This window comes from Physeter macrocephalus, unplaced genomic scaffold, assembly GCF_002837175.3.
Source record: "Physeter macrocephalus isolate SW-GA unplaced genomic scaffold, ASM283717v5 random_144, whole genome shotgun sequence".
Taxonomy (NCBI): domain Eukaryota; kingdom Metazoa; phylum Chordata; class Mammalia; order Artiodactyla; family Physeteridae; genus Physeter; species Physeter macrocephalus.
The window spans coordinates 54,944-80,132 of record NW_021145429.1 but is presented as its reverse complement, the minus strand read 5'-3'; the positions used below and the strand labels follow the sequence as shown (position 1 = coordinate 80,132).

General features: G+C 49.9%; 1 protein-coding gene across 2 annotated transcripts in view; it reads right to left on the bottom strand.

Moving 5' to 3' along the window:
* Positions 1-5,100: 5,100 nt before the first annotated feature.
* The window catches only part of PLIN3 (perilipin 3), a 24,326-nt gene continuing 4,237 nt past the window's right edge, over positions 5,101-25,189 (bottom strand). The window contains exons 3-8 of one of the 2 annotated variants that reach the window (XM_007109317.3): positions 22,868-23,066; positions 22,631-22,713; positions 16,865-17,162; positions 10,375-10,574; positions 8,478-8,603; positions 5,101-5,895 (exon numbers count right to left, since the gene is read on the bottom strand). In XM_007109317.3, coding sequence (XP_007109379.1) covers positions 5,551-5,895; positions 8,478-8,603; positions 10,375-10,574; positions 16,865-17,162; positions 22,631-22,713; positions 22,868-23,066 — 1,251 coding nt within the window. In that variant the 3' untranslated portion in view covers positions 5,101-5,550. Of the gene's footprint in view, positions 5,896-8,477; positions 8,604-10,374; positions 10,575-16,864; positions 17,163-22,630; positions 22,714-22,867; positions 23,116-25,189 lie in introns of both variants that reach the window. The other variant, XM_028484194.1, reaches the window with a different exon arrangement.

The following is a 25,189-nucleotide window of genomic DNA, read 5'->3' as shown; positions in this document are numbered from 1 at the left end:
GGAGCCTGTGCTCCGCAACGGGGAGAGGCCACAACAGAGGAAGGCCCGCATACCACAAAAAAAAAAAAATAATAATAATAATAAAAAGACTTTTGAAATAGAGCTTTACCGAAACAAACAAACAGGCTTAGGGTTCTACCTCTGTGTGTATCACCACATTAACTAACAAAATCTAATCCCCACAGTGATTTTTCAGTAATAAGGAGGGTCAGCTGTATTTTGAGCCACCTGCAGCAGTTTGATCTGATATGGAAATGCCTGTGGTTTTCTACCAGAAACAAAGCCACAAGTCTTTCATTCATAATTGAGGAAATGGCAAATATCAGTTAGAGTCAGTGCAAATGAAGATGTGAGGGTTTTTTCCCATCGGTTCATTGGACACCCTGAATTTTATCATCAGCTCTCCCAAACGGTGCATGGATTCCAGGCCAAAGTTCACTGAAAGGTTCTCGGGAGGGAAATGCAAATGGTAGTTCGGGATGCTAAGTCCCCCACCCCCGCCCTGTCCCCCCAACTCAATGCCTCACTTGGTGCCTGTCGCCTGTGAGGGAGAAATTTTCTTGAACGCCTACTGTGTGCCAAGCATGTCTAGGTTCTGGGGGTACATCGGGGTGGGCGTGGGGGAAGAAGTGGTCCCTGCCTTTAGGGCCTCCTGAGCTGGAGGCGGAGCAGGCATGAAACCCATCTTCCCATATGCCTCTCCACCCCCCACCCATCACCAATATTTGGAGCGTCCATTAGGTAGGTGCCTGTTCCCAGGCCAAACACATCTTGGTGGTCATCTGATCCATGTCTTTTATCTATTTATTTATTTTTTGGTTGCGCTCTGTGGCATGTGGGATCTTTAGTTCCCCGACCCGGGATTGAACCCGTGCCCCCTGCAGTGGAATTGTGAAGTCTTAACCACGGGACCGCCAGGGAAATCCTTATCCACGTCTTAAAACGACTGTTCCTGGTAGGTTTGACCGTGCCCATTTTATAGGTGAGAAAACTGAGGCTCAGAGACGGTAACACGGCTGCAACATCCGAGGTTTCCACGGGAAGCCATGGGCTGCAGATGGATAAATTTGACCACCTGCAGACAGGTGTCGTTGTGCACCTACCTCCATTTAAAGAAAAAAGAAGGTCCTGGTTGAGGTCCACATTCCTACTCCCACTTGGGGGCCCATTCGTTCCATTTTCCGCTTTTGCACACACGTTTACACGCGTCCATGAACGTGATATTTAGTATCCTTTGGTCTGGCTTTGCTTTTTATTCAAATTGGCCAGAAGTCAGCAAACTTTTTTCTGTAAAGCACCAGCTAGTAAAAAATTGTCGGTCTTAGGCACCATGGTGTCTTTATTACAACTACCTATGCTGCCGCTGTAGCCCCAAAGCAGTCACAGGTGAGACCTCAGTAAATGGGTGTCAGCTGTGTGTCAATAAAACTTTATTTACAAAACCAGGTGGCAGGGACTTCCCTCGTGGCGCAGTGGTTAAGAATCCGCCCGCCAATGCAGGTTTGATGCCTAGGGATCCCACATGCTGTGGAACAGCTACGCTGGTGCGCCACACACAACTACTGAAACCCGCGCAGCTAGAGCCCGTGCTCCGAAACGAGAGACGCCACCGCAATGAGAAGCCTGCACACCGCAACGAAGAGTAGCCCCTGCTCTAGAGAAAGCTGGCGCACAGCAACAAAGACCCCAGGCAGCCAGAAAAAAAACAACAACAACCAGGCCGCAGGCCAGACAGTGGCCGTGGTTTGCTGGTTTGCTGACCCTGGATATAGATGGTACCAGTACTTAGCTTTATCCTGTTGAAGATGTCTCCAACATTTTTCTAAGCCAATATATGTAGCCCGACCTTGTTCTTTTTTTCCTTTTTTTGGCTGTGCCACGCGGCTTGCGGGATCCTAGTTCCCTGACCAGGGATCGAACCCGTGCCCCCTGCAGTGGAAGCACGGAGTCCTAACCACTGGACCTCCAGGGAAGTCCCCTAACCTTGTTCTTTTTAAGTGTATTATGGTCTCACTAAGCATTGCCATATCAGTTTGTTGAGTCCCCTGTCATTGGACATGCTGGTTCCTGCCACTCTTCCTCCCAGGCAGGCATTAACACCTTATAAGTTGGTGGTTATGAACAGGGCGGGGATGGGGTGAGGGGGAGGGTAGTCTGAGTGCTGGGTTCAAATCCTTCTTCTGACACTTGCCGTGAGGTGGGGCCACAGGGGGGCCCGCTGAACCCTGCCTCAGCTTCCCTCTCTTGTACCACAGCGATCATTACAGCACCTGCCTCTTGGGGTTGATAAAAAGGATTAGGTGATGGGACTTCCCTGGCGGTGCAGTGGTTAAGACTCTGCTTCCACTGCAGGGGGCACGGGTTCCATCCCTAGTCCAGGAACTAAGATCCTGCATGCCTTGGGGCCAAAAAAAAAAGGATTATGTGACTCCGTTGACAGGGTTTCTCTAGGGTGGCTGCAGAGAAAGGGAACTTCTAGGACTTTTCAGATGTAGAGTACATTCTCACTCTTACTAAACACCGCCAGATTTTGTCCACAAGTGTCCCTGTTTGCACTCCCCCTGGAAGTGAACAAAAGGGCTCATTTCCCCCACCACCGCCTCATGCTACTTTCTCTGTCTTAATTTGTGTTGACGTGTAATTCATAGGCACCAAAGTCTGTAAGGCTTAAAGGGACAGGCAGCTCAGTGCTTTTTTTGGGTATGTACACACTCCCTGTAGCCAACTCCCTGACTGAGATATAGAGGTCATTTCCATCCCCTACAAGTCCCCAAGGGCCCCTTTTCCATCCCTACCCACCGGACAACCACCCTTCTGGTTTCTCATCATAGTTTAGGTTTTTTTGTTTTTTTTTTTTTTAATTATTTATTTTTGCTGCGTTGGGCTTCGTTGCTGTGCGCAGGCTTTCTCTAGTTGCGACGAGCAGGGGCTACTCTCTGTTGCGTCGCAGTGCAAGGGGTTCTCGTCGTGGTGGCTTCTCTTGTTGCGGAGCACGGGCTGTAGGCCAGGGGGCCTCAGTAGTTGTGGCGCATGGGTTTAGCTGCTCCGCGGCACGTGGGATCTTCCCGGACCAGGGCTGGAACCCGTGTCCCCTGCCCCACTGGCAGGCAGATTCTTAACTACTGCGCCACCAGGGAAGTCCCATAGTTCAGTTTTTTTTTTTTTTTTTTCATAGTTTAGTTTTGATTTTGAAACTTCATCAAAAGAGAATCAGCGTGCAGATGCGTTTGTGTCTGCCTCCTCTCACTCAGCATCATGCTTGTGAGTTTCAGCCACATTATTGTGAATATCAGTAATTCAACCTTGTTCACATCTTCTATGGACTGGGAGAAATATTTAAGTCTACGCAGTAAGATGTAACAGGAAGAAGTCCAGTACAGTGGTCTCAAAACAGGTTGGCAAGCTATTCCTATAAAGGGTTAGATAGTAAATATTTTCAGCTTTGCGGGATACAGAAGGTCTCTGTTGTGTATCTTTGTTTGCTTTAAAACCCTCTCAGCTTGTATGAGCCATGCCAACAAACAAACAAACAACTCTTTGGGTACTTTTGGCCCTCAGGCTATAGTTTGCAGACTTTGAGTCTAAATCATTTTACCACAGTGCCTGACATACAGCAAGTATCTATCACTAAGTGTCGACAGGCAGGTTTTCTGTGGCACGTAATTTTGAATTTGTCATTGCATGTTCTTTTTCATACTATTTCCCCCAAATGTTTAACCTTTTGTTTGTTTTTTTTGAGATGTAATTGACATATAACATAGCATTAGTCTTAGGTGTACAACATAATGATTTGATATATGTATTCAATATATACTGTGAAATGACCACAATAAGTCTAGTTAACATCCATCACCTCACATAGTTACAAATATTTCTTTTCTTGAAAGAACTTTTAAGACCTACCCTCTTAGCAACTTTCAAATACACAATGCAGGGACTTCCCTGGTGGTGCAGTGGTTAAGAATCCGCCTGCCAATGCAGGGGACACCGGTTCGAGCCCTGGTCCGGGAAGATCCCACATGCCACGGAGCAACTAAGCCCATGCGCCACAACTACTGAGCCTGAGCTCTAGAGCCCGCGAGCCACAACTACCGAGCTTGCCTGCCGTGACTACTGAAGCCCGCGCACCTAGAGCCCGTGCTCCGCAATGAGAAGCCGCCGCAATGAGAAGCTCGCGCACCGCAAGGAAGAGTGGCCCCCGCTTGCCGCAACTAGAGAAAGCCCGTGCGCATCAATGAAGACCCAACGTAGCCAAAAATAAATAAATAATTTTTTTAAAAAAATTAGCGAATACACAATGCAATATTGTTAACTGCAGTCACCAAGCTGTACTTTATAACCCCAGACTCGTTCATCTTTTTCTAAAAAATTATTACTTATTTATTTTTGGCTGCACCGGGTCTTAGTCGCAGCAAGCGGACTTCTTAGTTGTGGCATGCGTGTGGGATCTTAGTTCCCGACCAGGGATCGAACTTGCGCCCCCTGCATTGGAAGCACGGAGTCTTAACCACTGGACCGCCGGGGAAGTCCCCCAGCCTCCCTCTTAAAAGGACCCTTGTGATGATGTTTAGGGTCCACCTGGATAATCCAGGACCATCTCCCTGTCTCCACATCCTTAACTGAATCCCATCTGCAAAACCTCCTTTGCCACGTGAGGGAATGTAGTCACAGGGCCCAGGGATCAGGTCGTGGACATCTTTGGGGGTCGGCCTGCCACACGGTTCCCCAACATGCCCGGGGAGGCCCAGGACAGGAAAAGCAGCAGGCGTCTTCCTTCTGCTGGCTGAACAGAACACGACACAGGGGGTAAGACTCTGGCACGTGGCGGGGGGGGAGATGAAAGACCCCCACATCCTGGCTCTCTCCAAGCCAAGCAAGCGTGGTGAGTGCATCTCTGACAACCCAGACAGGCCTTGTCCAAGGCACTGGGCACAGACCTTCAGGTCCAGCCCTGTTCCGTTCATGCCCTTAGGAGCAAAGCAAAGAAGGGGCCGAGAAGGTCACACAGAGACCCCAGTTGTTTAGCTGCTGAAAAATACACACACACACACACACACACACACACACACACACACACACACACACACACACAGCCTGGACTTAGCTGCAGGTAAAATTTATTAAGGCAACACTGAAGCCCCACCAGGCAGGCCTCAGCCCCCTTCAGCTCTAGAATGAGTATCAGCTGCTCTGCCCATACCCCACCCCCAGGAGGCCCACTTCACAGAAGTCCACGTCCCTTAGCTCAAGGCTGATATCCAGGGGCCTTGATGTAGAAAAAGGAGTGGGATGTAAGAGCTATATTCCTGGTTTCCAAAAAGTTTTTTTTGGAACCTTCTAGAAAAAAAAATTTTTTTTTTCTGGAAATCTCGTCCTAATGACCACTGTGATGCTCAGGACATGCTTCCTCCAAGCTCAGACAGGGTGAGGGACTGGTTGGTTTTGAGGACCTCGGTTTCCCAAGGTGGCAGCTGAGGTGAGCTGGAAGGGTTAGAGACGTGTGTTCCCAGTGAGGGGTCCCGAGCCCTATGAGCCTCCCTCCTGCTTCTCCTATTTCTTCTCTTCTGGGGCTTTCTCGGTGATTCCAGGGGCGAAGGGTCCCACCAGCCACGTGATGGGCGTGTTCTGGGCCACATACTCCACCATGTGGTCGAGGGCCTCTCGGGCCCTGGCCACTTGCCCGCGGCTCTGCGTCAGGATGCTGCTGGACAGGTCCTTGAAGGAGTGGATGCCGGAGAAGGTGGCTTGGAGGTCCTCCACTTGGCGGCGAGCCTGCAGCGCCTGGTCCTTGACGTGGGCGGGCAGCCCCTGGAGGCTGGAGCCCAGCGAGGCGCAGGTGGTCTGCAGCTGCTGGGCGATGTCACGGAACATGGTGAGCGTCTGGGACTCAACCTGCTGAGAAGGGGTGGAGGGCAACCGTCAGGACCCTCTGAGTCAGGGGTAACTGGACCCAAAGCCTGGGAAAGAGAAAATGGGGGTTCTACCGCCCACCTTGGGGAAAACCTTTCCCCAGGAGAGGATGTCGAGCACAGGTGGTTCAGAATATGGGCTCTTGGAGTTTCAAACTGTGGGGGATAATCACTGATCAAATTGAAAAACAGGTATAGACATTTTTTCAAAGAAATATGCAGATGGCCAAGAAGCACATGAAAAGATGTTCAACGTCGTTAATCATCAGGGAAGTGCAACTCAAACCCACAGGCAGATACCCTCTCACCCCCGTGCTGGCAAGGATGGGGAGAAATTGGAACCCTCGTATCTTGTGCAGTCACTCTGGCAGATGGTCTAGCAGTTCCTCAAAATGGTAAACTGTAGAGTTACCATATGACCCAGCAATTCCACTAGGCATCCAGCCAAGAGAAACGAAAATACACGTCCATGCAAAGACTTGTACACAAATGCTCAAAGGGGTGTTAGTCACAGTAGCCAAAAGTGGAAACAACCCAAATGCCCATCAACTGGCAAACGGAGACACAAAATGTGGTCCATCCACACGCGGAACAGTCTTCAGCCATAAAAAGGGGTGAAGCACTGACACTCACTACAACGTGGACAGACCTCGAGAACACGACGCTCGGTGAGAGAAGCCAGACACAGAAGGACACACAGGGTGTGATTCTGTTTACATGAAATGTCCACAGAGACAAAGTACATTTGTGGTTGCCAGGCATGGAGGAGGGTGTGGAAACGGGGCCTGACTGCTACTGGGGAGAACATCTCCTTTTGGGGTGATAGGGATACTCTGAATTACAGTGATAGTCACATAACCCATGAATTGTACAATTTAAATGGGTCAGTTGTACAGTATGTGAATTATACCTCAAAACTTTTTTAAAGTCCAAGATTCTGAATTTTATATCTCCATAAAATTGTTTTTTTTAAAGTTTAAAAAAATGAGAAGGTCTGGAAGAACTTTCTAGGCAGAAGTTGTAAGCAGTGGGGGAGACTGCAGTTGAGACTGGGTCCTTGAAAATTCCCCAGGCCGGGGAGGAGATCAAAGCAGGCTGGGAGGCAAGACTTTGCCCTGAGCCTGGTCACCTGAGGACTCTGGCTTTGAACCTGGCAGGGAGGTGTCGACAGAATCAATATCTATTTTCTGGCTGCTGCATTCAGCCGTTGCGGGGGGAAGAGAGACGGTTTTCCGCGCTTGGGGTCTGAATGCTGAACAGTTTTGCATTTATAGAGACATTCACCATACCTTATAAATATCTGGTCACCTGAGGACTCTGGCTTTGAACCTGGCAGGGAGGTGTCGACAGAATCAATATCTATTTTCTGGCTGCTGCATTCAGCCGTTGCAGGGGGAAGAGAGACGGTTTTCCGCGCTTGGGGTTTTGCATTTATAGAGACATTCACCATACCTTATAAATATTATTTTTTAGCACTTACTATGTGCCTTACATGTCAATGTGTGTGTGTATATCTATGTATATAAAATAACTCACACACCAGAAAATTCACCCTTTTAAGTGTACATTTTTTGAGTACATTTACCAGGTTCTGCAACCAGCACCTCTAATTCCAGACTATTCCATCACCCCAAAAGAAACTCCCTCTCCATTCCCCCTCTCCCAGCTCCCAACAACCACTAACCCACTTTTTCTGGGTCTATGTATTTGCCTGTTCTGGACGTTTCCCATCAGTGGAATCACACACTGTGTCCTTCTGTGTCTGTCTTCTCTCACTGAGCGTCGTGTTTTCAAGGTCTGTCCATGTTGTAGTGAGTGTCAGTGCTTCTCTCCTTTTCATGGATGAGTGATGTGCCCGTGTGTGGAGGGCCACATTTGTCCATCATCTGTTCATGGACATTTGGGCCGTTTCCACTTTTCTGGCTGACGTGACTCATGCTGCTGTGAACATGCATGTTCATTTCACCTTAACAACCTGGCAGATGGTCCTACATCCCATTCACAGATGGGGAAATCGAGGCCCAGAGAGGTAAAGCTGAGAAGCTATTGTGCTAGGATATTATGAGTCCCTAAGAGAGAGGGACTATGGTTCAGAATGAGGCATGAGAGTTGTCTAAGGCACTGATTCAGTGAAAGCTTAGATGAGTGACAGCACAGGTGGCAAAAGTCAGGGCTCGTTCAAGAGGCCAATGCCTGGGATAGATTGGAGGGGCCAGAGCACGTTAGTGAGAAGCTGACACTCGGAACCGGGCAGGTGAATCTGAAGGATGTGACGGGACACTGGGATGGGGTAGGGAAGGAGTCAGCACTCAAGTAAATGGGACATGGCTTAGAATTCAGCAGGTTGAGACCCATCACTATCAGGCGTCCCATGGTTCAGAAGCAACGCCTGTACCCAACAGTGGAAATCCAGGCAGGCTTCCTGGAGGAGGTGTCATCAGGTCCTGAAGGCAGTTAATGGGAGGCGAGGCTGGGGAAAGCATTCCGGGCAGGTAGGTCCATCAAGCAGAGGTGGGGAGAGGGAAGTCAGGGCCCCAGGTATCCCATGCCGCCCCCCCTGGTGGGTACCTCTGGCTTGGCTGCATCCTCCTCTGGGCCCTGGAGCTGCTTCTGGTTCCAGCTGAGCCACATCTGGTGTAGTTTCTCCTGACCCTCCACTAGCTTCTGGTCGACACCCTGCTTGACGGTTTCCATCTGGAGCAGAGAGAGAGAGAGAGGGTGGCTGCCTTGGCACTTGACCAAAACCAGCAGAGAGCATGGGAATCCACAGGAATCCTGGGAGATGTGGGATTCCAGAGGGAGCGGGGGCGGTCCTTTCATCTGAGACGGGGAGACAAGGGGGAGGGATGCTGCTTTTCTCACAGTGTTTCCACAGGCTGTGGGTTTCAAGGTCATCAACATGCTTGTGCCCCGTGTGGTACTTGCAAAGAAAGTGGCCACAGATTCTCTGCAGCTCCTCCCATCTTGCCTGTTCCCCGCCCGCCCCAGCCCTGCAAGTGGGCCTGGTCACGTGACAGGCTTTGGCCAATGGGACACAAGCAGATGGAGCGCAAGCAGAGGCTTAAAAAGCACTTGCAATGGAATATTTTACCCAGTCCTAAAAAGGAACGAGATTCTGACACTCACTACAACACGGATGGACCTGAGGACAGGATGCTCAGTGAGAGAAGCCAGACACAGAAGGACAAATACTGTCTGATTCCACTCACATGAGGTCCTAGAGGAGTCACATCCATTGAGACAGGAAGTAGATGGTGGGGGCCAGGGGCTGGGGGAGGGGCTGGGGAGTCAGGGTTTCACGGGGACAGTTTCAGTTTGGGAGGATGAGAAAGTTCTGGAGATGATGGTGGGGACGGTTGCACAACAATGTGAAGGTACTGAATGCCGCTGAACTCTACACTTAAAATTGGTTAAATGGTAAATTTTGTGTGTATTTTACCACAATTAAAATTTTTTTAAAAAGAGAGAGGAGACAGTACTGAGTTAGAAGCTAAGCAAACAGGGAAAGAAATTAGAAATTTCCCTCTTTAGAGAACAGAAGAATTAAAAACTTCAGGGGGCAGGATTTGACTGCAAAGAAGCAGGAGGGAACTGTTTGGGGTGATGAACACGTTCCACATCTTGATTGCAGTGGTGGTTCCATGTCTGTTTATATTTGTAAAACTCCTCAAACTGTATACTTTAAAAGGGCTGATGTTCATTGTATGTACAATGTAAGTGATACCTCAAATAAAACTGACTTTAAACGAACAAAAAAAGTGTTCATCCCGCTCGCCACAACTAGAGAGAAGCCCGCGTGCCGCGAAGACCCAACACAGCCAAAAATAAATTAAAAAAAAAAAAAAAGTGCTCACGTGTTGCCGCTGTACCTGGATCCCTCAGGCCGCAGCCGGGGGAGAGCCTGAGGTACCCTGATGGAGGAAGAGACCACACCAAGAGACCCAGCCTCCAGCCAACCTGTCATGGGCTGAACTGTGTCCCCTCCAAATTCACAGGTTGGAGCCCTGACCCCCAGGACCTCAGGATGTGACTGTATTTGGAGATGGGTCTTTAAAGAGGTAGTTAAGTTAAAATGAGGTCATGAGGGTGGGCCCTAATCCTATATGACTGGTGTCCTTATAAAAAGGGGATATTAGGACACAGACATGCATGGAGGAATGACCAGGTGAGAACAGAGAGAAGACAGTCGTCTACACACCAAGGAGAGAGGCCTCAGAAGGAACCACCCTGCCAACACCTTGATCGTGGACTCCCAGCCTCTAGAACTGTGAGGCAATAAACGTGTCTGTGTTTAAGCTGCCCAGTGTGTGGGACTTTGTTACAGCAGCCCCAGCAAACTCATCCAGGACCGCGGCCCCGTGAGCGAGCCCAGGCGGATGTGTGGGGAGGAATAAGCCACTAGGCTGGGGAGGGGTTCGTTGGCACACACGCTGCTGGCCAGCGCCCCCGTCACCGCGGGCCTCACCAGGCTGAGCGTCTGCGACAGCTGTAGCAGGGCCTCCTGGGCCCTCTGCCTGGTGCTCTGCAGTTTGCCCAGAGAGTGTTCGTAGGCGTGCTGGCGCAGCCTCTCTGACAGGGAGCCCAGACGCACGAAGTAGCTCTGTTCCTGCCGCTGCTGGGCCACCGAGGCGATATCGAAGCCCTCCAGGGACGTGGCGAGGCGGGCTGCGGGGGGAAGGCAGGAGAAGCACTGTGAAGGCCGAGTTTGTGTGCCCCGGGTCTGCAAGTGTAAAAGGATTTCCCTGCCTTGGTTTTCCCCATCTGTGAAATGGGTATGATAGGGACTGAATATCCCGGGATTAAGAGGCCTTATACTAGGGACTTCCCTGGCAGTCCAGTGGTTAAGACTCCACGCTTCCAACGCAGGGGGCACGGGTTCTATCCCTGGTCAGGGAACTAAGATCCCACATGCTGTGAGGCATGGCAAAAAAAAAAGAGGCCTTAGACTAGTGTGAGAGTCTGAAAACTACGGCCCTCGGGACAACCCGACCCATGAATACAACCATCTATGTTCATTATACATTGTCTATGGCTGCTCTCAAACAACAGAGGTGGCCTCTGGAATATGTGGCCTCTTAGCCTGCAGAGATTGAAATATTCGTTACATGGTCCTTTACAGAAAAATGTTGGCCAATCCTGCCTGTATTAGCACCTAACATATATTAATAGTGGCCAATCTTTCACAATGTTCTAGGTGCTTTGTGGGCATTCTTGTTAAATCATAACAGTTCTAAGAGGGAGACACCGTTATCCCATTTTTACAGATGGGGAAACGGGGACTCAGAGAGGTTAAGCGCCTTGCCGAAGGTCACACAGCTGGGACGTCACAAATCAGGATTTGAAGCCAGGCCTCACGTTTTTAACCATGATACTTGACGGGAGGAGAAGTCTGAGCCATAGGAGAACCATCTTCACAGCCGTTAAGGGAAAGTCCAGACTATCTAGTCCAGAAAATACTCATAAAGTTACAAGGCAACAGGATGGAAATCCACCTGTCTTGATAATTTGATCCTATCTTATCCTGCTCCCTTTTGACTTTACTATAGTAGTGATAAAAGTGTGAGCTTTGTAAGTAACCCGATCAGAGTTTAAATCCGTTCCTAATAAATCACTGGCTTTGTAAGGCCCTATGGCAGGGTCTGCAAACTACAGCCCCTGGGCTGAATGCCACCTGCCTTTATCAATAAAGTTTTATTGACACAAAATCACAACCATTCATTTACCTACAGTCTACGCTTTTGTGCTACAATGGCAGAACTGAATAGTTGCAACAGAGACTGTATGGCCCAAAAAAGCCAAAATTATTTATTACCTGGCCTGTCAAGAAAATGTTTGTGGCCCCCTGGATGCAGAAGTGATTTGGCCAATAAGCCTCAGTTTCCCTTCAGTAGGACCACCCGCGTTAGAAATGCCTAAAATGTGAAATCTGGGGAATTCCCTGGCAGTCCAGGGCTTAGGACTCCGAGATTTCACTGCCTTCAGAAAGGCACGCAAATGAACGAGTGTTTAGCTATTCTTATTACCTATTTGTAGTTTATCTGTTCATAGTAAGTGATAAAGTTCACTTTCTAAAAGAATCTGGCAAAGTTGATTGAAAGAATAGCAAATAAACAGAACAGGGAATACACATGACCAAGATAAAGCAAGAAATGTGCTCTGGTCAGGCAGGAACAGTGGGGCTGGTCTGATGAGTGAGATCTCCACTTTAGCCACCTAAATACGCCTCTCCTTTGGATTGGGCACTGTTCCAGAAATGAAAGAAAGGGGAAAATCAAGCAACAAAATCCCACATGGTGCCATCGACCCCTTGCTCGATCAAGGTAAGACTTCAGTCAGGGGAATTTGGTTGTTTCTATTGATAAAAGAAATTTTCACATATTAAGATATAGATAGGGGAGGGGGCTTCCCTGGTGGCGCAGTGGTTGAGAGTCCGCCTGCCGATGCAGGGGACACGGGTTCGTGCCCCGTTCCGGGAAGATCCCACATGCCGCGGAGCGGCTGGGCCCGTGAGCCATGGCCGCTGGGCCTGCGCGTCCGGAGCCTGTGCTCTGCAACGGGAGACGCCACAACAGTGAGAGGCCCGCGTATCGCAAAAAAAAAAAAAAATATATATATAGATAGATAGATAGATAGATAGGGAAGTCATTCTGGCTTATACCTGAGTTGACTTGAATTTGATGCTACCTAAAATAGCCTTTTTGTGGCCTATCAAACCTACATTGCACATCTGCTGTAATTATTAAAGAAAAGGGCACATTGGCCAGAAGTAAAGAATGTCCATGCTCAAAATCAAGAGTAAATGCTTCCCTTCCTGGGACACCAAAATGCTGGTCCTCCTTTGATGATAAGATTCCTTCCTAGGTGCCAAGGCCATACTGACTCGTGTACATGCTGGTCTGTTCCTTTTTTTCTTTCTTTTTTTGAAACCTTGAAGAAATGTAACCCTGACTTGTTTAATGTTTTTTGTTCTGACAAGATAAAAAACTGTGCTGAAAACTCTGCTTCTCAGGAGCAGTTTCTCAGAGTTATCTGGGAAGCAGGCTTCCGGGGTATAGTCCTCCGTTTGGCTCAAATAAAACTCTTTTCTCTTCTTATTACTGGCTGTTTATTGATTTTCGTTGACACTATAAACATTACAAAATTTTGGAAGAACATACTCTTATCCAGGGATTAATAAACTTTTTCTGTAAGAGGCCAGTTCAGTCAATATTTTCAGCTTTGCAGGCTCTACTGTGCAATTAATCAACTCTGCCATTGGTATTCAAAAGCAGCCATAGAGTAAATGTAAATGAATGGGCGTGGCTGTGTGCCAATAAAACTTTATTTACAAAAGCAGGAGATGGCCTGGAGGTAGTCTAACATAGTTGGCTGGGGGACAAGGATGTCACAGAAGAGTCATTTCATGATGACATTTTTTTTTTAACATCTTTATTGGAGTATAATTGTTTTACAATGGTGAGTTAGTTTCTGCTTTACAACAAAGTGAATCAGTTATACACACACACATGTTCCCATATCTCTCTCCTCTTGCTTAAAAACTGAACAAAACAGATAACCAACAAGGACCTACGGTATAGCACAGGGAACTATATTCAATATCTTGTAGCAACCTATAATGGAAAAGAATCTAAAAAAGAATAGATATAACTGAATCACTTTGCTGTACACCTGAAACTAACACAACATTGTAAATCAACTAAATTTCAATTAAAAAATTTTTTTAATTAAAAAAAATAAAAATGAATTACAAAAAGATTAAAAAATAAATTAAAAACTGAACAAAAAACCCAAACACCTGGGACATTTAGAGGCAGCGAAAATAAAAGCTGGCATCTTGGGAAAAACAGACTCTGCCCCATTCTCCCACCAAAGGCAGGTTTGCAAAGACTAAACCCAAACCAGCAACATTTTGAACCCATCCCAATGGCCAGAACTTCTCCACGGCCCTCTGGGAACCCGGCCGGGAGCTCTGCCCTTGGAAGTGAAAGCAGCTTTGTTATTTAGGCCAAGGATGTCTGGCAGAGCCTAGGCATGTCAGAGCAAGCTGGCAAGGGCCCCTGGAGGGGGCGGTGCCCTTGGCAAAGGGGAGAACTGGGAGAAAGGGGGAGCAGGGCTGGGCCCCTGCCCCGAACCCACGAGTAATATCCTAGCTCTACCATGGCACCTTTACTCACAGACCTCCCCAGTACCTCAAGCACCACTGTACACAGTGATTTCACCCTCAGTGGATGGACACAAAGGAAAGCGCAGAAAGTCAAAGCTGCTCAGACAGATCTGTTCTCTGAAGTGGCTCCCAGGCTTGCTTCACAACCTGCCTCCCAGCAAACCCTGCTTCTCCCCCTACTTTGGGGGCCAAGACACATAGCCAAATGTTACTTGGTCTGAGCACTACAAGAGGCCAGCGGGCACTGAACTTGGGGTACAGGACGGAAGACATCAGCCAGGTCCCTTCCTTCAAGGGCTTTGGAGTCAAGTTTTGAAAACACAAAGGACAAGCGACACGCTATGCTCAAGCCACACGCTGCAGGGCTTAAGATCATTTGCCTGGAACGTCGCCCCACTGGGAACATTGTTCCACCCTGCCCCACCAGGAACATCACCCCACCTAGAACATCGAGTTTCTCCAGAAGGCAAGGGACCATGACTTTCTGCTGAGGATTCCCAGGGAGAATCACGGGGTCTCACAGTCAGCTCAAGGAGGGCTCCAAGCAATCGAAAATAATAGGACAAGTGAAGCGTCAATAAAATAAATACCTCGGATCGCAATACGTCGTGTTAATCTTCGTGTTCAAGCCTGTAATGTAAAAACTCACTACGCACTCTTGGAGGGTGCTGGTGAACCAGCCTGTGATGCCACAATAAATAAAAAGGGGGAACGTTAACTACTTGTCCTGCTTTTCCTCTATAAACCGTACCTTGGGGTAATCAAGATCGCAACAGAGAACTTTGTCCATGGAGGTAATGATTAGAAGCTGTCTACCCATGAGGGAATCACGATATCATGATTCCTTTTTTTTTTTTTTTTTTTTTGGCTGCACCACGTGGCTTGTAGCATTCCTGACCAGGGATTGCACCTGCGCCCTTGGCAGTGAAAGCGTGGAGTCCTAACCACTGGACCGCCAGGGAATTCCCACATGATTCCCTTTATGTGAAGTTCTAGAACAGGCAAAGCACTGGTTCTCACCTGGGGGTGATCCTGCCCCCAGGGTATACTGGGCGATGTCTGGGGACATCTGTGGTTGTCACAGTTGGGGAGTGCTCCTGGCATCTAGTGAGTGGGGTCAGGGAGGCTGCTCCACACCCCACAGTGCTCAGGACAGCCCCCCGCAGAGGATGACCTGGCTCCAATGACAGCGGGAAACCCTGATCTAGTCTGTCTTCAACTCTTTCCAGTCATCCCAAATATTTGGCGTCTCATTCAAACAAACCAGCTCTAGCTAAAGTTGGCCAGAGCCGAGAGGCTGCTCCCTCTGGACGGAGCATGGTGTCTGGTTACACATGGCCCCCCGTGGGCCCTTGCTGCTGTGGGCACTGGAGTCTGCAACTGCTGGCCCGGCTGGAAGTTTCCGGTACGTGTGCAAAGGAAGGCCGTCTCTAGAAGGCGGGGTCAAGGCCAACCCCAAGAGCCATGGGTATGAGACCATGAGGAAGACTGGCTGTTTTGTCTCAACACTTTTATCCCCAGTTTGTCTATTTCTCTTTATTCCTACCACCACCCGGTCCAGCCCCATCACAGCTCACCTGAACCCGGATTCCCCTGGCTCCCACCCTCTCCTCACCCGGAGTCTGTCCTCCCAAAATCAGCCACCAGAGGGCGTGAGTGAGCACCGAGTCAGGCCCCGCCGCCCCTGCCCCCTGCCCACAGCCCTCCAGGGTCCCACCTCCCTGGGGTAATAGCCCAAGTCCTCCCCGTGGTCCACAAGGCTCTGCACGGCCTGCCCCGTCCCCTCCCTGCCCTCCCCTCCTCCCCCTCTCCCCCTCGCTCACTGCTCCAGACACACGGGCCTCCTCGCTGTCCCTCCAACAGACCAGGTACGCCCCTGCGCCCGGGTCTGTGTTCCCTGCGTCTCTGCCCTGACATCTGCACAGCTCATTCCCTCCCTCCATGCACGACAGGGCAAAGTCTCCTTAAATCTGATTTCTGTACACGTTAGACTTTAGGTTCTACGAAGGCAGAACTTTGTTCACTGACGTATCCCTAGGACCTAGAGAGGGCTTGGCATACAGCCAGTGCTCAAGGAACATCTGAACAAACAAATATATGCCTAGGGTGGGGTGGGGGAATGATACAGAAGAGTTTGAGTGATTTTATTTGGGGATTTCAGCACCTGCTAAGTGCCAGGCCCCGTTCTAGACTCAGGAAGGAAACAGCTTCTGCTTTGTGGAATTGACGACCAGGGCTGAAGAGAAAAATCAGAGCCAGGCCTGGGGGGAGGTTTCAGGACACAACATGCACGAGGGACGGTGCAATTTTAGAGGCCTTATTGGGAGGTGGCATTTGAGCACAGAGCTGGAGGTACAAAGGAACGAGACATCTGGATGTCAGGGCAGAGTTCCTGGTAGAAGAAACAGCCAGTGCAAAGGCCCTGGGGTGGGAACACAGTCCAGGATGGGCAAGAAGGCCAGTGTGCCTGGAGTAGAATGAATGAGAGCAGGCAGGTAAGTAGAAGGGAGCTTCCAGGAGGATTTGGGCTTTTACCCACGGGAGGTGGGAGGCTTGGAGGGGCCTGACTTGAGTGCTCACAGGCGCCCTCTGGAGGCTGCTTCAGGGAGGACAGGCACCACAGACCAGGGCGGAGGGAACCGAGCTGGTCCCAGGTGGGCTAAGATAGATGGGGAGAGGAGAGGGGGCAGGGATGAGATGACAGCATGTGATGGACAGACTCCTGGTGGCTGAGAGGGACCCCACGTCGGGTGGTCTGGGGAGGGGTCCCAGCCCTGTGGGCTGCACTCACCAAGCTCAGCGTCTGTCATGGGCAGGTGGTTGTCCACCCACTCCTCCGATTTGCCCAGCACTGTGTCCACCCCGCTCAGCACCATCTGGCCCACGCGGGAGCCCATGACCGAGTGGACACCACTGGTCACCATGGACTTGGTCATGTCCACGCCACTCTGCACAGCACCCCGGGTCACATCCACCGCCTCGGTCACCCGGGAGGCCATGGTGTCCTTGGCGCTGGACACGGTGTTGGACACAGCTTCTCGGGCTCCCGACACTTTGGACGACACGAGCTCCTTGGTGTCTGCCAGGACCTATGAGAAAGGACAGCATCAGCATCTCCATCCTCCCTTCATACCTGGGTACCCCCACCCTGCACCCTGGGCCGAAGGGAGGAGTTCCAGCTCCAGAATGACCCTGAAGGGTGAAAGCAGTTAAGATCGTGTGCTCTGGAGCCGGACAGCCTGGTTAGAGTCGTTGGCTTGATATATCCTAGCTGTGTGGCCTCAAGCAAGTCACTCGACCTCTCTGGGCCTCCATTTCCTCTCCCCATGGTGTTACGGGCTGAACAGTGTTGAAGCGCTAAGCCCCAGGACCTCAGACTGTGACTGTATTTGGAGATGAGACCTTTAAAGCAGTAATTAAGGTAAAATGAGGCCACTAGAGTGGATCCTAATCCAGTCTGACTGGTGTCCTTATACAAAGAGATGAGGACACAGACACACACAGAGGGATGACCACGTGAGGACACAGGGAGAAGACGGCCGTCTACACGCCGAGGAGAGGAGCCTCGGAGAAACCAGCCCTGCCGACACCTTGTCTCGGAACTCCACCCTCCAGGATTGTGCGAGCATTAATGTCTGTTGTTAGGGGTCCTCGTTACAGCAGCCCTAACCGGCTAAGTCACAGGATTAGAACAGTGCTTGGCTCAAAGCACTGAATCAGCGTGACACCGGAAACTAGCGACATCCCTAGAAGGGACCACTCCGATCCTGTACTAAGAACTGCAATCCCGTTTGAACAGGTAATCAGTATGTTAAGTCCGTCGGGATAGCACTACTCATCCAGGGTGTTTCTGCCCCCAGGGAACATTGGGCGGTGTCTGGGGTCTTCACGACTTGCGGGGGGCGGGGGGGCTCCTGGCATTGAGTGGGTGGGGGCCAGGGATGCTGCTCAACACCCTACAGCTCCTGGGATGGCCCCCCACAGAGAATGACTGGTCCCAGTGTCAGTGGTGCTGAGGGAGAGGGACCCCGCTTTAGAGTGAGACGCCCGGAGCTACACTAAAGCAACAGGAGGGGAACTCCCTGGTGGTCCAGTGGTTAGGACTCCGTGTTTCACTGCCGAGGGGGCAGGTGCAATCCCTGGCTGGGGAACTGAGATCCCACAAGCCGCATGGTGCGGCCAAAAAACCCCCAAAAGCAGGGCTTCCCTGGTGGCGCAGTGGTTAAGAATCCATCTGCCAATGCAGGGGACACGGGTTCGAGCCCTGGTCTGGGAGGATCCCACATGCTGTGGAGCAACTAGGCCCATGTGCCACAACTGCTGGGCCTGTGCTCTGGAGCCCACGAGCCACTACTACTGAAGCCCGCACGCCTAGAGCCCGTGTTCCACAACAAGAGAAGCCACCGCAATAAGAAGCCCGCGCACCTCAACGAAGAGTGGCCGCTGCTCGCCACAGCTAGACAGAGCCCACGTGCAGCAACGAAGACCCAGTGCAACCAAAATAAAAACCCAAAAAACCCAAAAGCAAACAAACAAACAAAAATAAAGCAACAAGAGGGATTTTATGCACATGCCCAAATAACCAGTTTGTCTCCATTAACTGCCAATTTAACACGTTAACTACCTTAAACTCCCCATTGCAAACTGGTGATGTGCCCAAAACATCAGAGCATTTTGTGGATCCCCGAAGCTCGTATCAAGACGTTAAGAACCAACACTCAGTGGCGGGCGATAAATTGGGTGATTGGGATTGACATATACACACTACCATATATAAAATAGATAACTAGTAAGGACCTAATGTGTAGCACAGGGAACTCTACTCAGTACTCTGTAATGGCCTATATGGGAAAAGAATCTAAAAAAGAGTGGCTATATGTATATGTATAGCTGATTCACTTTGCTGTACAGCAGAAACTAACACAACAGTGTAAATCAACTCTACTCCAATGAAAATTAATTAAAAAAAAAAAAAGAACCAACGCTTAGTATGTTCTCGGCCTTCAGGTGATGAACGCACTTCACATTCCCCAGAAGAGAAAGCAAGGCCGAGAGAGGCTGAACAGCTTGTGTTGAGGGCTGTCCAGCTGCTAAGGAGCAGAACCTGAATTTTAACCTGGTATTTTGATTCTCCTGCCTGTAACCTTGACTGGTTAAAGGGGGTCAGCAACTTTCTCCAGGAAAGGCCAGATGGTAAATATCTTCAGCTTTGCAGGCCAGAGGGTCTCTGTCCCAACGACTCAAACCTGCCGGTGTTCAGGCAAAAGCAGCCATAGATGATGCGTAAGCCACTGTTTGCAGCTGTGTGCCAATAAAACATTATTTACAAAAACAGGCGGAAGGCCAGATTTGCCCACCTCTGGACTAGCTTTGCATTGCATCCTTGGAGAAGCCGCTTCAGCATACAGTGGGTACTGGTTGATCCATGCCTGGTGTTCTTGAATCTAAGTCTTTAAACAGATCTCTACCCACAGAGAACTCTGGGAAGTTAAAAACCATGCCCCCTCCCATCCTACCCTTCTAAGCTGGCACCCCTCTTAACACCTAAACCCTCCTATTCATGGGAATCAGTCTCTTTTGTGGGGGAGAGGGCATGGTTGTCAGATTTGAACACCAGCCCTAAGCTCACTGAGCACACAGTGGGGCTGTCACGTAGCTCACGCTGGCCCGGGTTCAAATCCCAGCTCCGACAACACTGTTGTCCCACAGGACCAGGGAGAGCTACCTCATTCTGAAGGGGAACCTCACAAGGCCCAGAATCAAGAGAGCCTCCCACAATGGGAATTCCCTGGCGGTCCAGTGGTTAGGATCTGGGGCGTTCACTGCCAAGGGCCTGGGTTCAGTCCCTGGTTGGGGAGCTTAGATCCTGCAAAATGCATGGCAGGGCCAAAAAAAAAAAAAAAAAAAAAAAGACGAGAGAGCCTCCCAGGAAGTCAGGAGAGCAGCCGCTCTGTTGGACAACCTTGTCCAATGTCACCCTGAGCTCATCCTGTCTATAAACAGAAGGAATGCTGGCCTGGTGACACCGGCAGGACAGGAGGAGAATGCAAGCACTCAGCCCCAAGGAGATGGCTCCTGGGCGATGATTCTCCATCCTTCTTTGGATGTGGCCGTTTTCACCTTCCACACGCCCAACTTGTTAACACCCTTTGTGGTAAGACATGGGTTCAGGTTCTGTTCCAATGCTCCCCAGTCCACTCCGTTTCTGTGTAACGGGGCTGCCCTTGGGGGACATGACATATCGTGGTCCCTGGCCGACAGGAGGCGCTTGAGAGCTAGCGGGTGAATAAGCTGCCTGACAAGGTAGGTGGTCTCAGCAGAAAGCCTAAGGGAACCGGACGAGTGGCTGGCGTGTCCCACTGCTCCCAACCAGGGAACACCTATTTCTGGTGGGAGGATTCTCAACAGGTTTGCCTTAGTGCGGCACTTCCATCCCACCAGGAAAAAGGGGCGATGAAGCACGTGAGTGTTTAATAAGCATCTCCTACGTGCCAGGCTGTGTGATGGGCACTTGGCACAGCAACAAAGCAGACAGTCTGTGCCCGCACCCCAGCTGGGGAGACAAATAAGCAGTTATGTAACACACTATCTGAAACGTTTTTTAAAAGTTAGTGCATGGAATTCACTGGTGGTCCAGTGGTTAGGACTCCGCGTTTCCACTGCAGGGGGCCGGGGTTCGATCCCTGGTCCAGGAACTAAGTAAGATCTAGCAAGCTGCGTGGCACAGCCAAAAAAAAAAGTTAACGCAACTTGTGAATGCTGCTGCAATGAGCATGGGTATATAACAGCCCAAAGGTGAAAACAACCCAAGGGTTCACTGACGGAAGTATGGAGAAACAAAATGTGGTCCACCCAGAAATTCTGACACCTGCTACAACGTGGATGAACTTTGAGAACATGATGCTCAGAGAAATAAGCTAGTGACAAAAGGACAAATACTGCCTGATTCCACTCACAGGAGGTCCCTAGAGGAGTCAAACCCACAGAGACAGGAAGTAGATGGTGGGGGCCGGGGCCTGGGGGTTGATGGGAAGGAGCTAAGGGATGTGGGATTTGTTTCTGGGGTGATGAAAATGTTCTAAAAGGGATGATGGTGGCTGCACAATCTGAATGTACTAAAACCACTGGGCTGTACATTTTAAATGGGCGAGACGTATGGTACATGAATTATATCTCAGTGAAAGCTGTTAAACCAAAAAGCTGGAGGGGGGTCAGTGGGATGAACTGGGAGACTGGGATTGACATATATACACTACTATGTATACGATAGATAACTAATGAGAATCTACCGTACAGCACAGGGAACTCTACTCAGCGCTTTGTGGTGACCTAAACAGGAAGGAAATCTAAAAAAGTGGGGATATACGTATAACTGATTCACTTTGCTGTACAGCAGAAACTAACACAACATTGTAGAGCAACTATATTCCAATAAACATTAAAAACAAACAAACAAACAAGCTGATGTAGTGTGAATGATGCTAATACAGGAGCCACAAGCCACATGTGGCTATTTCAATTTAAAATAATTAAAATTAGCTATTTAAAATTTAAAAATAATTAAAATTAGGGACTTCCCTGGTGGCGCAGGGGTTAAGACTCCGCACTCCCAATTTGGGGGGCCTGGGTTCGATCCCTGGTCAGGGAACTAGATCCCACATGCGTGCCGCAACTAAGAGTTTGCATGCCACAACTAAGGAGCCCACCTGCTGCAACTGAGGAGCCCGCCTGCTGCAACTAAGACCCGGTGCAACCAAATTTAAAAAAATAAATAAAAATAAATTTTTTAAAAAGAGAATAATCCCAATGTTAAAAAAAATAATAAAAATAATTTAAATTAGTATTCGAGTTCCTCAGTCACACTCACCACATTCTAAGGGCCCAGCAGCCACATATGGTTGTTGGTTTCCATATTGGATGGTGCACAGAAAGAAGGTGTACAGAAAAAGTTCTACTGGGCAGAGCTAAACTGGAAGGACCTTCTTTAAGAGGGAAGGGAAGGCCTCTGAAGAGGTGAGATTAGAACAGAGACCCAGAGGCCTGGTCCAACGAAGAAGGAACAGCAGGTGCAAAGATCCTGGGGGTAGCACTGAGATGGGGGTGTTCACTGTATTTGCTTTCCCCACCTCCCTGGAATGAAAGTTCCATGAGGGCAAGGATTCTGTTTCCATCACCGTGTCTGGTACCTATGGGCGCTGATGTGACTGAACAGAAGGATGGAGGCCAGCGCAGATGGAATGGAGCAAGTGAGGTGGGCGGGGAGGGCAGAGAGGCAGGGGGGCCAGATCTGGCAGGGCCATGAGTAAGGCTTTGGCTTTTGCTCTGGGCCAGGTGGGAGACATGAGGGGGTTTAGGGCACACCTGGCTGGTGTTGAGAATGCTCCTGCAGCTGCCTGGTGGGGGTCTGGGGACAGACAGAGGAGGGGTCAGGGAGGAAGCTGTCCCACTCATCTGCTCTGGTTAAGGTGGGACCACAGACTCGATACCTAGGCAGGCCCCGGTCTCAGCTGAGCATCCCACCCCCACTCGCCTCCCCCCACGGGCGGCGGTCAGTCACCTTCTCCGGTGGCTGCTGCAAGATGGGCAGATTCTCCTCCAGTTTGTCCAGCCCCCTGTGGGCGTATTCACTGGCCGACGTGACTGCGGAGCAGCGGGGGCGGGGAGACAGACAGCTGATGTTACCGCGCATGCGCATCCCTCAGGGCCGGGAAGGTCCTCAGACCGCTGCCCCGCCTCCCCCCGCCTGGGAAATAGCCAGGAGAGGCGGGTTCGGGTTCTCCCAGGCTTCACTCACGCTGGGGCTCCAGTTTGGACAGGATGGGCTGCGCCCCGCTGACGGCGACCGCCGTGAGGGTCTTCACGCCCTTCTCGGCCGCGTCGCACACAGTCTTGACGTGGGGGTGGCTCTCCTTGGTGGACATGTAGGTGGCGGACACCATGTGGCAGGTGGAGCTGATGAGCGGCATGCCGGCCACGCGGTCCAACACGCTGGGCTACGGGCAGGGCAGCTCAGGCCAGGGAAACGGCTCGCCTCCCCTCCCTCTGCACCCACGCGGTTGCACAAGTCAGAAACGCCGGGGTTCCACCGGGCGTTTCCTGTATCTTGGTCCCCACAGCCCACTTGTTTGAACATGACCTTGCCACCCACTGTGCGTCAGGCAGTGACATGACACAAGAACCCCATTGTCCTGGAGCTCAGGGTCTACAACTGAAGCCAGGAAACTACGGACCCCTGGGGGCGAAGTCCCGTCCACCGCCTGATCTTTTTCTTCTTGCCTGTTTTTTTTTTTTTCCCTAGCAGCACTATTGAAATCTAGTTCACACGTCATAAAATTTCACCATTTTGAAATGCACACGTCAGAAGTTTTTAGTATATTCACAAGGTTGTGCAACATTCACTGTCTAATTCTATAACTTTTTCATCACTCCAAAAAGAAACCCTGCCCCCACTGGCTGTCACGCCCCTGCCTCCCAGCCCCTGATAACCATGAATCCACTTTCTGTCTCTGTGGATTTGCCTGTTCTGGACATTTCACATCAATGGAATCACACACGTGGCCTTTTGTGTATGGCCTCTTTCACTGAGTAACATTTTCAAGGTTCATCCATGTAGTAGCGTGTCTCAGTGCTTCATTCCTTTTTGAAAAAAAGTGTGGCAAAATACACATAACTTAAAATTTACCATTCAAATCATTTTTAAGCGCACAGCGCAGTGGCATTAAGTACATTCACACTGTTGTGCAACCATCCCCACCATCTGTCTCCAGAACTTTCTCATCTTCCCAAACTGAAACTCTGTCCCCATGAAACACTGACTCCCAAGCCCCTCCCCCAGCGCCTGGCCCCCAACCATCTACTTCCTGTCTCTATGGATTTGAATCCTCTAGGGACCTCCTGTGAGTGGGATCACACAAGATTTGTCCATTTGTGTCTGGCTTCTCTCACTGACCATATCTTCAAGGTTTATCCACATTGCATTGTGTGTCAGTACTTCATTCTGTTACATGGCTGAATAATATCCCAGGCTACCTGGTTTTGTAAATAAAGTTTTATTGCCACATGGTCACACCCATTCATTTACATATTGAATATAGCCACTCTTACCCTACAGGAGCAGAACTGAGTACTCAGGACAGGCCTTCTGAGCCTCGGTTTCCCAAGCCATAAAATGGGAAGTCATTTCTGTCCTGAAGGAGTTGCAAAGATGACCCGTGTGAAGACGCAGGCAGAAGACTTAACTCTCACAGGGGCTATTTGTAGAATGTGTGTTTTAGCTCACTTAATCGCCAGTCCCGGGAGATTGGGAGTATTATTCCAACTTTATGGAAGGGTAAACTGAGGCATGGAGAGGCTAAGGAAGTCACCCAAGATCACAAAACAAGCCAGTGGCAAAGCTGGACCTTGGACTCAGGCAGTCCTCCTCCAGGGTTTGCCCAGGAGGTCTCTTCAGAAATTAATGACAAACTTACCACACAATCCAGCAATTCTGCTCCTAAGATTCTACCCTAGAGACAGGAAAACACACGTCCACATAAGACTTGTACACGAATGTTTGTAGCTACCTTATTCACAATGGCCAAGAAGTGGAAACAACCCAAATGTCCATCAGTTGGCGAATGGGTAAAGAAAATGTGGCCTAAAGCATGTTTTTAAAAATACATAGTCTCCAAATGGCTAACAGGTACAAGAAAAGATTCTCCACATCACAAATCATTAGGGAAATGCAAGTCAAAACTACAATGAGCTACAACCTCACACTCGCTGGGATGGCTACCATCAAATGAACAGAAATTAAAAAGTAATGGTGAAGATGTGGAGAAACTGGAACCTTTGTATGATGTTGGTGGGAATGCAAAATGGTGCGGCCATTATGGACAACATTATGGTGATTCCTCAAAAAACTAAAAGTAGGTACTTCCCTGGTGGCACAGTGGTTAAAAATCCACCTGCCAATGGAGGGGACACAGGTTTGAGTCCTGGTCCGGGAAGATCCCACATGCTGCGGAGCAACTAAGCCCGTGTGCCACAACTACTGAGCCTGTGCTCTAGAGCCCGTGTGCCACAACTACTGAAGCCTGCACGCCTAGAGCCTGTGCTCCGCAACAAGAGAAGTCAC